The 15,826-nt window shown below is 45.6% G+C and overlaps 1 protein-coding gene across 4 annotated transcripts in view; it reads left to right on the forward strand.

The window, feature by feature from the left end:
* The window catches only part of babam2 (BRISC and BRCA1 A complex member 2), a 278,819-nt gene that overhangs the window by 219,396 nt on the left and 43,597 nt on the right, over nt 1-15,826 (forward strand). For all 4 annotated transcript variants that reach the window (XM_070885724.1, XM_070885727.1, XM_070885725.1 and 1 more), the window contains one exon: nt 11,360-11,459. In XM_070885724.1, coding sequence (XP_070741825.1) covers nt 11,360-11,459 — 100 coding nt within the window. The remainder of the gene's footprint in view (nt 1-11,359; nt 11,460-15,826) is intronic.

Genomic DNA, 15,826 nt, shown 5'->3' on the forward strand with positions numbered 1-15,826 from the left:
CACTGCTGTGTTGTCTGGAGCATAAACTTGATACATTTGAGACATCGAAACTATCTTTCCCTTGACAATTTATTGAATTTAATTTAATGGCATTTTCTGTACTTCCAACATTGATCATAATTTTCAAATAAGACTTTGACTCTTGTAAGTTCTTCACACCTGTACAGTCAGGTTAAAAGCATCACACACCCATATTGATAAAACAGTTGTGTTTACCATTTGGGCGGATAAGTATTTGTTAAGCTGCTGAGTGTGTTGGCTTTAGTTCAATAGTAGCACTCTTGTCTCAGAAGGCCGTTGGTTCAAGTTCCACTCCAGGACTTGAGCACATAATCTAGGCTGGCATCCAGTCAAAAATGGAGAGAGTGCTCCACTGCTGTAAGATCCTATGGGACTATTCGAAGAAGAGGAAAGAAGTTTAGTTGGTATCCTGGTCAACATTTATCCCTCAACCAACATCATTAAAGTTGTTTTTGGGACATCTCTGTGTATATTTGCCCACATTACAACAGTGATTACACATTCAAAAATACAGTATTTTGGGGTATTCTACAGACATGAAAGGTGCTGTATAAATAAAAGTTATTTTTTTACTTATTGTAACTATGACATTTGCCTCTCACAACACTGTTCACATCAATCTGCTTGAATCAAATTCCATTACTCTCGTGCCTCCCTTTCCGGAAAAAGCATCTGCCCAGCTTCCTCACGACCATACACTGTAATTCCCAACTCCCGATCTTCTGGCCCCATGACTGCCACTGACCTTATTGACATCTTATTTCTGTCTTTGGCCCCTTTAACGTGCTCCAAATCTCCCATCCTTACTGTTCTCCCTGGTGCAGATCTCACATTCACAGTCTTCCAGCCTGAGGGCCGTGGATACTAGAGCACCTGGTGCAGGACTGGTCTAGCCATCCACTCCCATAACTGACTTGACCACATGAAGCAAAATTGTGCTTCATTCTCCACAACCAAATATCCTAGGATTGTCTCGAACCATTCGGACAACTCCAGACTCAATGCCAGATGCCTCTCCGTCCTCTCTTTCCCCCCCCCCCCCCCCACCCCATCTAACACTAAATACAAGGACCTAATGGAATATTTTGTTTTAAGATTAAATCCATCCATCCATGTAGCTGTCTCAGCTGCCACACCTCCTCTCTTCATCCCTGGCTCAACCCTTTCCAGTCCTCGATTCACTCCACATCTTATCGCTCTGTAGTTTCTGTTCCCCTTCCACTCTCTCTGTTCCATGAGATCCATCTTCCTATTCCCTCAATCTCCTCCCCACTAAACTGCTAATAACTTATCATTCTCCATGGCCTTATGCTTACCAACATTATAAATGGTCCCCCTCTGCTCTAGAACTATCCCTTTAAACCATTGTGATCATCCATGCTGCCCCTTCAAAATATCCACCCTCGACCTTTAATCTTCTATACTCAAGGGATTACAAGCCTAGTCTGTGCAACCTGTCCTCATAATTTAACCCTTTTAGCCCAAGCATCATTCTGCTGAAAGGCCAACATTCCACTGGCGTTTTTTTGCACCCGTCTACTAGCTTTTAATGATTTCTGTACACGGACCTCTAAATCTCTGCTCCTCCACAGTTCCTAGCTTCTCATCATTCGAACATATGCTGATCTATCTTTCTTGGGTCCAGAGTGAGTCCACACTTCCTCAAATTAAACTCCATCTGCCACAGATTTCCCCACTTGCTTAATGTATCAATGTCCCGAGCCAGAAATCACTAAAAGCTAGTAAACAGGTGCAAAAAAGGCCAGTGTAATATTGGCCTTTATCTCAAGGAGATGGAAGTTATGCAAGTTATGCTACAGTTATATAAAGCTCTGATTAGATCTCATTTAGAGTACTGTGTTCAGCTCTGGGCACCTCTCCTCAGAAAAAATATATTGACTTAGGAGGGGCTGCTGTGCGTATTCACAGAATGATGCTTGGGCTGAAAGGGTTAAATTATGAGGACAGGTTGCACAGACTAGGCTTGTAGTCCCTTGCGTATAGAAGATTAAAGGATGATCTAATTGAGGTGTTTAAGATAATTAAATGAGTTATTGGGGTAGATGAAGAGAAACTATTACCTCTGGTGGAGGTGCCCAGAACAACTGGGCATAAATTTAAAATTAGAGCTAGGCCGTTCATGGGTGATGGAAGGAAGTACTTCTTTACACAAAGGGTAGTGGAAATCTAGAACTCTAACTCTCAAAATACTTTTGAAGCTAGATCAATTAAAAATTTCAAAATTGAGATTGATAGTTTTTTGTTACGTTGGGGTATTAAGGGATTATAGAGCAAAGGTGGGTAAATGGTGTTGAGGCACAAATCAGCCATGATCTAATTGAATGGTGGCACAGGCTCAAGAGACTGAATTGTCTACTTGTAATAAGAACATAAGAAATAGGAGCAGGATTAGGCCATAAGGCCCCTCGAGCCTGCTCCACCGTTCAATAAGATCATGACTGATCTGATCATGGACTCAGCTCCACTTCCCCGCCCGCTCCCCATAACCCCTCATCCCCTCATCCCCTCATCGCTCAAGAAACTGTCTATTTCGGTCTTAAATTTATTTAATGTCCCAACTTCCACAGCTCTCTGAGGCAGCGAATTCCACCGATTCACAAACCTCTGAGAGAAGAAATTTCTCCTCATCTCAGTTCTAAATGGGCGGCCCCTTATTCTAAGATCATGCCCTCTAATTCTAGTCTCCCCCACCAGTGGAAACATTCTCTCTGCATCCACTTTGTCAAGCCCCCTCATAATCTTACACGTTTCGATAAAATCACCTATCATTCTTCTGAATTCCAATGAGTAGAGACCTAACCTACTCAACCTTTCCTCAAACCCCCTTATCCCCGGGATCAACCTATTGAACCTTCTCTGAACTGCCTCCAAAGCAAGTAGATCCTTTCGTAAATATGGAAAACAAAACTGCACACAGTATTCCAGTTGTGGCCTCACCAATACCCTGTACAGCTGTAACAAGACTTCCCTGCTTTTATACTCCATCCCCTTTGCAATAAAGGCAAAGATTCCATTGGCCTTCCTGGTCACTTGCTGTACTGCATACTATCCTTTTGTGTTTCATGCACAAGTACCCCCAGGTCCCGCTGTACTGCAACACTTTGCAATCTTTCTGCATTTAAATAATAATTTGCTCTTTGATTTTTTTTCTGCCAAAGTGCATGACCTCACACTTTCCAACATTATACTCCATCTGCCAAATTCTTGCCCACTCAATTAACCTGTCTATGTCCTCCTGCAGCCTCTTTATGCCCTACTCACACATTGCTCTTCCTCTCATCTTTGTATCGTCAGCAAACTTAGCTACGTTACACTCAGTCCCTTCTTCCAAGTCGTTAATATAGATTGTAAATAGTTGCGATCCCAGCACTGATCCCTGCGGCACCCCACTCGTTACTGTTTGCCAACCAGAGAATGAACCATTTATCCCGACTCTCTGTTCTCTGTTTGTCAACCAATCTTCAATCCATGCTAATATATTACCCCCAACCCCATGAACTTTTATCTTGTGCAGTACCTTTTGTGTGGCACCTTGTCAAAACTGGAAGTCCAAATACACCACATCCACTGGTTCCCCTTTATCCACCCTGCTTGTTACATCCTCAAAGAATTCCAGCAAATTTGTCAAACATGACTTCACCTTCATAAATCCATGCTGACTTTTCCTGGCCAAATTTTGCTTTTCCAAATGCCCTGTTACTGCTGCTTTAATAATGGACATCAATATTTTCCCAACCACAGATGTTAGGCTACCTGGTCTGCCTCCTTTTTTGAATAGGGGCATTACATTTGCAGTTTTCCAATCTGCTGGGACCTCCCCAGAATCTAGGGAATTTTGGTAAATTCCAACCAATGCATCACAATCCCTGCCACTACTTCTCTTAAGACCCTAGGATGTAAGCCATCAGGTCCAGGGGATTTATCTGCCTTTAGTCCCATTATCTTACTGAGCACCACCTCCTTAGTGATTGTGATTGTGATTGTGTTAAGTTCCTCCCCCCCTATAGTCCCTTGACTATTCGCTGTTGGAATATTGTTAGTGTCCTCTACTGTAAAAACTGATACAAAATACTTGTTTAGAGTTTCTGCCATCTCAATTTTCCCCATTACTAATTCCCTGGTTTCGTCTTTTAAGGGATCAACATTTACTTTAGCCTTTCTTTTTCTTTTTATATACCTATAGAAACTCTTACTATCTGTTTTTATATTTTGTGGTAGGTTGCCTTCATAGTCTATCTTTCCTTATTCATTTTTTTTGTCATTTGCTGGCTTTTAAAAGCTTCCCAATCTTCTGTCCTCCCACTAGTTTTGGCCACTTTGTATGCCCTTGTTTTTAATTGGATACCGTCCTTTATTTCTTTAGTTAGCCGTGGATGACTTTCTTTTCTTTTGCACCCTTTCCTCCTTACTGGAATATATTTTTCTTGAGAGTTGTGGATTATCTCTTTAAATGTACACCACTGTTCATCAACCATCCCACACTTCAATCTGTTTTCCCAGTCCACTTTAGCCAACTCTGCCCTCATACCTTCATAGTCTCCTTTATTTAAGCTTAGTACGCTGGTTAGAGATCCAACTTTCTCATCCTCCATCTGAATTTGAAATTCAATTATGCTATGATCACTCATTCCGAGGGGATCCTTTACTAGGAGATTGTTTATTAATCCTGTCTCATTTCACAACACTAGATCTAAGATAGCCTGCCCCTGGTTGGTTCCATTGCATACTGCACTCTATGAACTTTTCCTCAAGGCTACCCTGACCAATTTGATTTGTCCAATCAATATGGAGGTTAAAATCACGCATGATTATTGCTGTTCCCTTTTTACATGCCCCCACTATTTCCTGGTTTATGCTCAGACCAACAGAGTTGCTACTGTTAGGGGGCCTATATACTACGTCCACCAGTGACTTTTTCCCCTTTCCTTATCTCCATCCAAACTGTTTCAACATCCTGATCCTTTGAGCATATATCGTTTCTCACTGTTGCAGTGATTCCATCCTTTATCAATAGAGCTACCCCAACTCCTTTTCCTTTCTGTCTGTCCTTCCGGATTGTCAAATACCCCTGAATATTTAATTCCCAATTCTGGTCACCTTGCAACCACATCTCTGTAATGGCTATCAGATCATACCCATTTGTCTCAATTTGTGCTATCAACACATCTATTTTGTTACAAGTGCTACGCGCATTTAGTGAAAGTGCCTTTAAATTTGTTGTTTTACCCCTTTTTCCTGTTTGTTTTCTCTCTCCTTCAAACTCACTTTCTTTACTTTTGCTTTCTAATTTCCGCTTTTCTCCCCTCCCTACTGAATTAACTCTCAGGTTCCCATCCCCCTGCCAAGCTAGATATTGGTCCCTGCTCCGTTGAGGTGCAACCTGTCCGGCTTGTACAAAGTTCTCTGTCTCATGAGAACTGAAAGTGGATAGATGAATGTGCAGCTCGAGCTCATGCTCACGTTCTATTTCTGTCCCATCCAGCGGGCTAGATAGAATGACTTGGCAGGCCGGTAATGGCCCGCGGGCCGTGTATTGCCCACCACTGGTCTTTGAGGAAAGAGGTTGGAGATGGGGTGGTAATTTGCAACGACGGTGGGGTCGAGGGTTGTTATTTTGAGGAGAGGGGTGATGGCGGCAGATTTGAGGGAGAGAGGGTCAGTACCTGAGGAGATAGAACCATTAACAATGTCAGCTAACATGGGAGACAGAAAAAGAAGTTGGGTGGTCAGCAGTTTGGTGGGAATAGGGTCAAGGGAGCAGGAATGGGTCTCACGGACAGGATGAGCTCTGAAAGGTCATGAGGGGAGATCGGAGAAAACTGGAGAAAGATGCGGGGTCAGGGCAAGACGGGGGGATCCTTAGAGGAAGTTTAGTCCAGTGGCTCGGGGAAGGAAGGAAGGAAGAGGCAGAGGCAACCAAACAGATGGTCTCCATCTTAGAGACACAGATGTCTGTGAGCTCCTCACACTTAATGTCTGAGGTGAGGGTGGAGATTGGGAGGAAGGGTTTAAAAAGATAGTTAGCAGTGGAGAATACAAGCTGGGGTTTATCTTTACATTCCAGAATAATTCTGGAATATGTGCTTATTTTGGCAGAAGAGAGCAGGACCCGCTAATGCTTTATATGGACCAACCAGATCTGACAGTGAATGGCTAAACCAATTGTCCGCCATATCCGTTCAAGCCTGCGTCCTTGGACTTAAGGGAGCGAAGATCAGGGCTGTACCAGGGGGAACGGTCAGGGTGAAAGAGTAATTGTTTTAACAGAGACTAGGGCATCAAAGGTGGTGGTGAAGCTATGATTGAGCAGATCAGTAACTGCAGAAATGTCATGTTGAATGGAGGGCCAAAGGCTGGACAGTTGAGAGTTCATAAGTGCAGTTTTAAGAGAGTCGGGAGAGAGTTTTTCCGGGGCGGACACACAAAGAGGTCGGGTTGTGGGGGGCTTTGGGGGAGGGGGATGTGCGTGGAGAGCGATACGAGAAAGTGGTCAGAGCTGGCCTCATCTGTGATTGACACGATGGGCTCAAGTTTTGACCTGGGTTACTCCTATTTTTTTTGAGCAACCGGTTTGGAATGGAGCATCTTAGAAATTGCAATTCTCGGCATTTAGTTTGCTCCAGTTCTAGTCAGTCAGAATAGTTATATTTTAGAACAGATTTTTTTTTCAAAAGGGCATGTCCAGCCACTTAAGCCTGTTTTGCAAGTTTAGGCAGTGAAAACTTACTCCAAACTAACTTAGAGTAGAGTAAGTGTAGATTTTTGTACGCTCAGAAAAACCTTGCCTACATTTATAAATCAGGCGTAGGGAACGAGAGATCGGGGGGGAAGGAAGTTTACAAACATTAAACACCACTTTTACAAATAAAGAGCCACCATCAATAATAAATGATTAATAAGTCAACCAATAAATCAATCTTTAAAATAAAATTAAAAAATAACATTAAAAAAAAATTAATCAATAAATAAAAAATTATTTCTACTCACCTACTGCAGCACCGGGACCCCTCCAACGCATGCTGGGATGTGTGTGTGTGTGTCTCTCTGTCAGTATCTCTCTCTCTCTCTCTCAGTGTCTCTGTGTTTCTGACAGCGAGGGGTTGTGGGGGGGGGGGGTGCATGGAGAGCAGGGAGGGAGAGCAGAGAGGAGGAGGAGGGGGGGAGGAGAGAGGAGGGGGGGAGAGAGGGGGAGAGGAGAGGGGGGGGAGAAGGGAGTGAGGAGAGGAGAGGGGGGGAGAAGGGAGGGAAGAGAGAAGGGGGAGAGGAGAGGGGGTGGGAGGAGGAGGGGGCGAGGGAAGGAGAGGAGGGGGGGAGGAAAGGAGAGGAGGGGGGAGAAGGAGAGAGGGGGGAGGAAAGGAGAGGAGGGGGGGAGGAAAGGAGAGGATAGAGGGGGGAAGGAAAGGAGAGGAGGATAGAGGGGGGAAGGAAAGGAGAGGAGGGGGGGAGGAGAGGAAGGGGGAGAAGGAGGGGAGGGTGGGGGAGGAGAGAAGGGGTGAGGAGGAGGGGGGTGGGGGAGGAGAGAAGGGGTGAGGAGGAGGGGGGTGGGGGTGGAGGAGGAGAGGAAGGGGGGAGAGAAGAGGAGAGGAAGGGGGGGAGAGAAGAGGAGGGGGAGGGGAGACAGGAGTGGGGGGGAGGCTGAGCAGGTCGGGTCGGGCCGCCGAGGCCTGACCCGGCCAGGGGGGTGAGAGAAAGGGTGGGTGGAGGCTGAACAGGAGGGAGGGAAGGCTGAACTGGAGGGGGGGCAGGGTTGGAAGAGGCTGAACAGGAGAGGGGGGGGGGGGCGGCGGCGGGAGAGGCTGAACAGGATGGAGTGGGGGGGGGGGAAGAGGCTGAACGGGAGGGAGGTGGGGGATGTGGGGGAGAGGCTGAACGGGCCAGGCCGCCGCCAATGACGACATTTCTCGCGAGGCTCGCCCTCAGCGAGATGGCAAGCGTGCAGAGCCAGTGGGAGAAAAGCAGTGAAGAGATATCGGTAATAACATTATTAGCGAACTTGGGTGGGCGGTGGAGAGCGAGAATTTTAAATGAGAGGTGAGAGGGTTGGAATAGGGTGAGATGCTCAAAGGAGGGGAACGTGCTGGAGGAGTAGGGGGACAGACCAAGGTGTGATTTGCTGATGAGAGCCACACTACCACCACGGTGGTCTGAGCGGGGCAAATGGTGGACGGCTTCATTTAAGGGTAAGGTGTCATCGCCCCTCAGCTGCCGGGGGGGCGGGGGTGTGAGTTGGAGGTGGGGTGTTTAGCCCCTTGTGGGCACGCTGGACAGGGAGGTTGGCGAGAGAGTAGGACGGAACAGTTAGGGTTGCTGCTTGTAAGGAGGCAGCGATGTGTGCCTCTATGGGCCCTTCGTAGGATGCCAAGAGAGGCACAGAGGGAAGCTGTAGGCTTATCTAAGAGGGAGTCAAGCCTGCAACGGCAGCAGGAGAGTAGGAAGGTCTAAGAGTAATGAAGGGCTGGGTTAGGGATTTGGGAGGGCAGAGTATCCCAGAGAGGAGAGATGAAAGGAGGCATGACGAATGGTCAGGAAGGGATAAAGAGAAAAGGAAAGAGGTGGAAAAGTATTGACTGGCTCAGGTCCGGAGTGGCAGCCAAAGTGCGCACGTGAATAAACACGGGAAAAGCTCATGTTACATAGGCCTGATTAAATGTAGTAATTAATGGGATACATTCCACAGGATAAAAAACGGGCGCCACTCCGAGCTGGGCGCCCGTTTTTCGCGCCTAAAACGGCGCCAGAAAAAAAACGCGCTATTCTCGAGCGCTTTGCAGCTCCTTGTCTTGTTTGGCGTGGCGCCCGGGGGGGCAGAGCCGACACTCGCGCCGATTTTGTAAGTGGGAGGGGGCGGGTACTATTTAAATTAGTTTTTTTCCTGCCGGCAACGCTGCGCGTGCGCGTTGGAGCGTTCGCGCATGCTCAGTGTGAAAAGAAACATTGGCACTCGGCCATTTTTGTAGTTCTTTGTAGCTGTTTAATTTTTGAACATTTTTTAATAAAACCACATTGCCATCAGCACATCAGCACTGAGGCTTCCCTTCTCACTGTCTCCCTCCCCTGCGCGGCAACAAGCCGCTGTCTCCTTCCCCTCCCTCCCCTGCGCGGCAACAAGCCGCTGTCTCCTTCCCCTCCCTCCCCTGTGCGGCAACAAGCCGCTGTCTCCTTCCCCTCCCTCCCCTGTGCGGCAACAAACGGTGGTTTCCTTCGAATGATGGCTGAAGCACTTTCACACAGGTAGGAAGATGGTTTATTTAATCTTTTCTTTGCTTATAAAAGTTTATTCAGGTTGGATTTATTTGTATAATATTTGTAGAAGTATAAATAAGGATTGATTGCAGAATTTAATGAGTTCCCTTCCCCACTCCCCCCTCCCCCCCACCTCGTTCTGGACGCCTAATTTGTAACCTGCGCCTGATTTTTTAATGTGTAGAACAGGTTTTTTCAGTTCTACAAAAATCTTCTTGCTCCATTCTACTTAAGTTTGGAGTACGTTTTCACTGTGGAAACTTTGAAATCAGGCGTCAGTGGCCGGACACGCCCCCTTTTGAAGAAAAAAGTCTGTTCTAAAGTAGAATTGTTCTACCTCACTAGAACTGCAGAAAAAAAAATGTGGAGAATTGCGATTTCTAAGATAGTCCGTTCTCCACCAGTTGCTCCTAAAAATCAGGCGCAAATCATGTGGAAACTTGGGCCCAATAGTAGGGAGACCGGGGTCAAAGTCAGAAGTCCCATGGAAGGACAAAGCTTGACATGAACAGGATGGAGCCAGCGTGCAGCATCAAAGAACCGCTCTCCAAAGCAGGCAAGTGAAGTCCAGAAGCTATTTGAAGTGTAGTGTTCGAGGATGTAAAATAGGTTGTAATATGTGGGGTATTTTGACAAGACATTGTGAAAGGATGAACAGTTACATCCTATGACTTTAAAGGGAACTGTCCATGTAGGATTACTACATAGATTTGATTTATTCATATATACTTTTTTAACCATCTGTAAAGAGTGATTGTCACTTTTGCCTGCATAGCAAGTCATTAAATTGTAAAAGTAATTAATTTTGAGAAAAGAGCTATGTAAATATAAGTAGTGTTATTTTAGTAATCTGTGTGGCTCAGCATTCTTTTGTAAGGTGGTATTAATTTTTCATGCCTAATTTACATTTTTGGGTTTTATTGTGGTTACATTACTAGTTACTGGTTCCAGATGGTGTGCTGAGAATTGTTTTGTACAGTTATTCTTGGGTTTGATGGTAGGATTCCTGAATATGGAGATGTTAGTTTGCATGTATAGCTTCATTTCGAACTCATTTGGTTATCACCTTGTTGACCCTTGGGGAGAGCTGTGGGCTTTCCGCGTTTGACTCTTTTGTAGTTAATTTTCTTCGCTTTCTCATATGTTGTTTAATTATAGTACTTTTTTGCCTTTGTTTTGTGTTCCTTGAATTTTCTGGGTGTCTTCTTGGAAAGCTTGGGGATTTCTTTTCATTTTGCTGTGAATAATTTGAGATGTTTTTGTTCTATCTGTATCAGTTTCAGTTTCCGTCTCCAGTGTGTACAAGGCGAGTTCACTATAATAAGTAGTGTTCCACTATACTTCACTTTCCAGTAGATCAAGAGTGAATTTGTATGAAGTGGATTTGTGGATAGCTTCTTGTTTAAATGAACGACCAGTGTCACTTTTAATTTTTATTTAAACTAAAATTGTATGTATAACAAAATAGAAATGAATATCTATTTTCACTGTTATAAAGTTTCACCAGTGCGACTTTCTATTTTTGCCAAGACGCCAATCATAAAAAATATGGGAACAATTTGTATTTATTTAGATGCAGGTCATAGACTAGATTTTATCAAATAGAACAATTAAAATTTGAAAGCAACGTATGTGTACCAATGACTCAGCAGGTAAATGCATCCAGTAGTATTAAGCAATATATTTGCTGTGGAAAAACAAAACCAAATTTTCAATATTGTCAAAAGAAGCTCTTTGCTGCAAAATGTAAGTGCCTTTAAAGTGCTTTGAAGAAGTAGCCTTCATAAGCTAGAAGAAACACAGGCTCTTTGCGGACAAAAAAGTGAAAGTCTACAACTGCTTTCATCGAAGACTTTTGAGTAAATATAAATTTGATGATTGCTGGCTTCTGACCCCACATTCAGTCCAAAGTCAAACCACTTGAGGAGTGATCAAGGTTTGTTTGTTTTGGGGTGAAAAATCCATAATCCTGAACCTGTGTGTGATGACATTTTGCATGAGTTAGTTCACAATAATATGCCCTGTTTATTTTAACATTTTCATTTAGAGAATTTTTTTCCTATCCCTTTTACAGTGCTCTTGGCGGGACCTCTGCTCTCCATATTCCAGCATTCCCCAGTGGTGGTTGTCTAATCGATTATGTGCCACAAGTTTGCCAATTACTTACCAATAAGGTAACACAAAGAAAAACAAGATGCAGTGCATCAATTGTATACTATTTTAGAATGTATGTAGTATATAGGGACTAATTAATTTAGAACTAGCTCCTACAGTAGGCTGAACAAGTCCAGGACAGAAGTGTTCCAGACCAAGAACTTGAGCTTATCATAGGCTGTTGGCTGCTCTGTGATATAGTCTTAGTTGGGACCTTAATTCCTCCCTTGCAGATCCTCTAATCAAATCAGTGATAGTTATTTGATCCATGTGATGGATATCAATATAGTACATAGTGGGATGTTAATGTGGCAGGCCAGGTGGAAACCTCATGCTGAATATATAGAACTAACAATTGAAGAAAATATTTGAGGCTTATGTAATCCATTTTTAACCACTGAAATCTGTTTGCATTTGACAATGTGTATGTGTTAACCCTTTTTTCCTTTAATGTCTCCTGAGCCATTTCCTGAGGGCAGACAGACTCTGCTCGTGCCACTCTGTAACCAGCCACAAGAGTAATCTAGCCCTCTCGATAATCATCTGGTCTGTGTTCAGCACCTCCCAGTAACAGTGTGGTTAAGATTAGGAACTCACTTTGTAGATATTTTAAACTCATTCATCTTGACAGTGATTTGTGCCATCGGGATGCTTTAATACCACAGATATGGGTTTAAGACCAGTCAAGATAGTTGAGATGAATGTTAGCCCACAGTACAAAACTGATTTAACATTTTAGTACTTAAAAGGATAATCTCACCCAGGATGACTGAAATTCGAAATGGACATATCCTACAGGTATAACACAAGTTGTGCGCCTGCTATACAAAAAGTACCTCTCTCCCTGATTTGTTTTTCTCTTATAAATGAAAATTAGCTCAGTGGAGATAAGACTTGTTTGAAGCTGTTTCAAACTCAGCCAAAAAAAAACTTCAAAAATTGCACAGAAAACAAACTGCAGAATCCTGTCTAGGTAGAGGCAAAGTAAATCGGAGGATTACCTTTCTGGAAACAAACCACACATAATGCTTCCATATGCTGGGTACTGTAGCATAGTGGGTATGTTACTGCACTCGTAATCCTGGACCAATAATCCAGAGAACATGAGTTCATATCTCAGCTTGACAGTTTGAGAAGTTTAGAAAGAGAGTAGCCCTCAAGAAGGCATGTTGCACCTTAAAAGCTGGTAGTAGTAAAAGTGGCCATGAGCTGTTGGATTTTTACAGCAATCCAACAGGTTCACTAATGTCCTTTAGGGAATGAAATTTGCTATCCTTATCTGATCTGGCCGATATGTGACTCCAGTCTCACATGTGGTTGACTCTTAACTGAAGTAGCCTCGCAAGCCACTCAGTTGTATCAAACCGTTTACCACACGGTCTTCAGCGTCAGGACAGAGCCACCAGAGGAGGCAGCACAATGGTATACAGGCGGGAGAGAGTGACCCTGAGAGTCCTCAACATTGACTCCAGACCCCATGAAGTCTCATGGCTTCAGGTCAATCATGGACAAGGAAACCTCCTGCTAATTACAATCTATCGCCCTCCCTCAGCTGATGAATCAGTACTTCTCCCTGTTGAACACCACTTGGAAAAAGCACTGAAGGTAACAAGGGCACAGAAATATACTCTAGGTGGGGGACTTCAATGTCCATCACCAAGTGGCTCGGTAGCACCACTACTGACCGAGCTAACTGAGTCCTGAAGGACATAGCTGCCAGACTGGGCCTGCAGCAGGTGATGAGAGAACCAACACGAGGGAAAATCCTACTTGACCTTGTTCTCACCAATCTACCTGTCGCAGATGCATCTGTCCATGACAGCATTGGTAGCAGCGACCACCGCACAATCCTTGTGGAGACAAAATCCTGTCTGCACACTGAGGACACCCTCCACAATGTGTGGCATTACCACCGTGCTGAATGGGATGGATTTAAAACCGATCTAGCCAAAACAATAATGTAGAAGTGTCAAATTCACAGTCCTTCATACAAACATGACATCCCAATTCTTAACACCATGTATTCCAATAGGTATAAAGCAGGTTAGTGAATGTAGCAACCAAAACTGGGCATTCATGAGGCGCTGTGGGCCACCAGCAGCAGCAGAATTGTATTCCACCACAATCTGTAACCTCATGGCATGGCATATTCCTCACTATACATTGTCATCAAGCCAGGTGGGGTCAACCCTGGTTCAATGAGCATTGTGGAAGAGCACACCAGGAGCAGCATCATGCGTACTTAAAAATGAGGTGCCGACCTGGGGAAGCTGCAACACAGGACGACATGCATTCTAAACAGTGAAACCAAATGCTATAGACAGAGCTAAGCGATCCCATAATCAACGGATCCGACCAAAGCTCGACAGACCTGCCATATCCAGTCGTGAATGGTGGTGGACAAGTAAACAACTAACGGGAGGAGGAGGCTCCATGAATATCCCCATCCTAAATGATGGTGGAGCCCAGCATGTAACTGCAAAAGACAATGCTGATGCGTTTGCAACCATCTTCAGCCAGAAGTTCCAAGTGGATGCTCCATATCGGCCTCTTCCTGAGGTCCCCACCATCACAGAAGCCAGTCTTCAGCCAAGTCACTTCACTCCACGTGATATCAAGAAACGGCTGAGTGCACTGGATACGGCTATGGGCCCTGACAACATCCCGGCATCGTGCTGAAGACATCCTGGCATCGTGCTGTTGATGTGTTCCAGAACTAGCCACGCCTCTAGCCAAGCTGTTCCAGACAGCTGCAACGCTGGCATCTATCCGACAATATGGAAAACTGCCCATGTATGTCCTGTCCACATAAAGAAGTACAAATCCAATCCGGCCAATTACCGCCCCATAAGTCTACTCTCAATCATCAGCAGAGTGATGGAAGGTGTCATCGACAATGCTATCAAGCGGCACTTACTTATCAGTATCATCATAGGCAGTCCCTCGGAATCGAGGAAGACTTGCTTCCACTCTTAGCATGAGTTCTTAGGTGGCTGTACAGTCCAAAATGAGAATCACAGTCTCTGTCACAGGTGGGCCAGATAGTCGTTGAGGTAAAGGGTGGGCAGGAAGCCTGGTTTGCCGCACGCTCCTTTCGCTGCCTGCGCTTGATTTCTGCATGCTCTCGACGACAATACTCAAGGAGCTCAGCGCCCTACTGTATGCACTTCCTCCACTTAGGGCGGTCTATGGCCAGGGACTCCCAGGTGTCCGTGGGGATGTTGCACTTTATCAGGGCTTTGAGGGTGTCCTTGTAACATTTCCTCTGCCAGCCTTTGGCTCGTTTGCCGTGGACGAGTTCCGAGTAGAGCGCTTGCTTTGGGAGTCTCGTTTCTGGCATGCGAACTATGTGGCCTGCCCAGCGGAGCTGATCAAGTATGTTCAATGCTGGCGATGTTGGCCTGGACGAGGACGCTAAGGTTTGTGCGTCTGTCCTCCTAGGTGATTTGCAGGATCTTGCGGAGACATCGCTGGTGGTATTTCTCCAGCGATTTGAGGTGTCTACTGTACATGGTCCACGTCTCTGAGCCAGGAGGGCAGGTATTACTACGGCCCTGTAGACCATGAGCTTGGTGACAGTTTTGAGGGACTGGTCTTCAAACACTCTTCTTCAGGCGGCCGAAGGCAGCACTGGCACACTGGAGGCGGTATTGGATCTCATCGTCAATGCCTGCTCTTGTTGATAGGGGAAATGGTCCACGTTGTCCAGGGCCACGCCGTGGATCTTGATGTCTGGGGGTGCAGTGCTGTGCGGCGAGGACAGGCTGGTGGAGGACCTTTGTCTGACTAATGTTTAGCGTAAAGCCCATGCTTTCACATGCCTCGGTAAATACGTCGACTATGTCCTGGAGCTCAGCCTCTGTGTGTGCACAGACGCAGGCATCTGGAGATGGCGAAGGTTGAACAGCTTCCCACTGGTTCTGTAGTTTGGTTCCACTCCAGTGGGGAGCTTATCATCTGTAAGGTGGAGCATGGCAGCGAGGAAGATTGAGAAGAGGGTTGGGGCGATGACGCAGCCCTGCTTGACCCTGGTTCGGACGTGAATTGGGTCTGTGATGGATCCGTTGGTAAGGATCACAGCTTGCATGTCGCCGTGGAGCTGGCAGTGGATGGTGACGTATTTTTGGGGGCATCCGAAACGGAGGAGGACGCTCCATAGATCCTCGCGGTTGACCGTGTCAAAGGCCTTTGTAAGGTCGAAGAAGGCCATGTATAAGGGGCTGGCGCTGTTCCCTGCATTTTTCCTGCAGCTGTCGTGCTGCAAAAATCATGTACGTGTGCCCCAGAAGGGACGAAATCCGCACTGCGACTCCGGGAGGAGCTCCTCGGCCACGGGGAGAAGACGGTTGAGGAGGACTCTAGCGACGACTTTCCCAGTGGTTGATAG

The sequence above is a fragment of the Pristiophorus japonicus genome, chromosome 7 (assembly GCF_044704955.1).
Source record: "Pristiophorus japonicus isolate sPriJap1 chromosome 7, sPriJap1.hap1, whole genome shotgun sequence".
NCBI classification, from domain to species: domain Eukaryota; kingdom Metazoa; phylum Chordata; class Chondrichthyes; family Pristiophoridae; genus Pristiophorus; species Pristiophorus japonicus.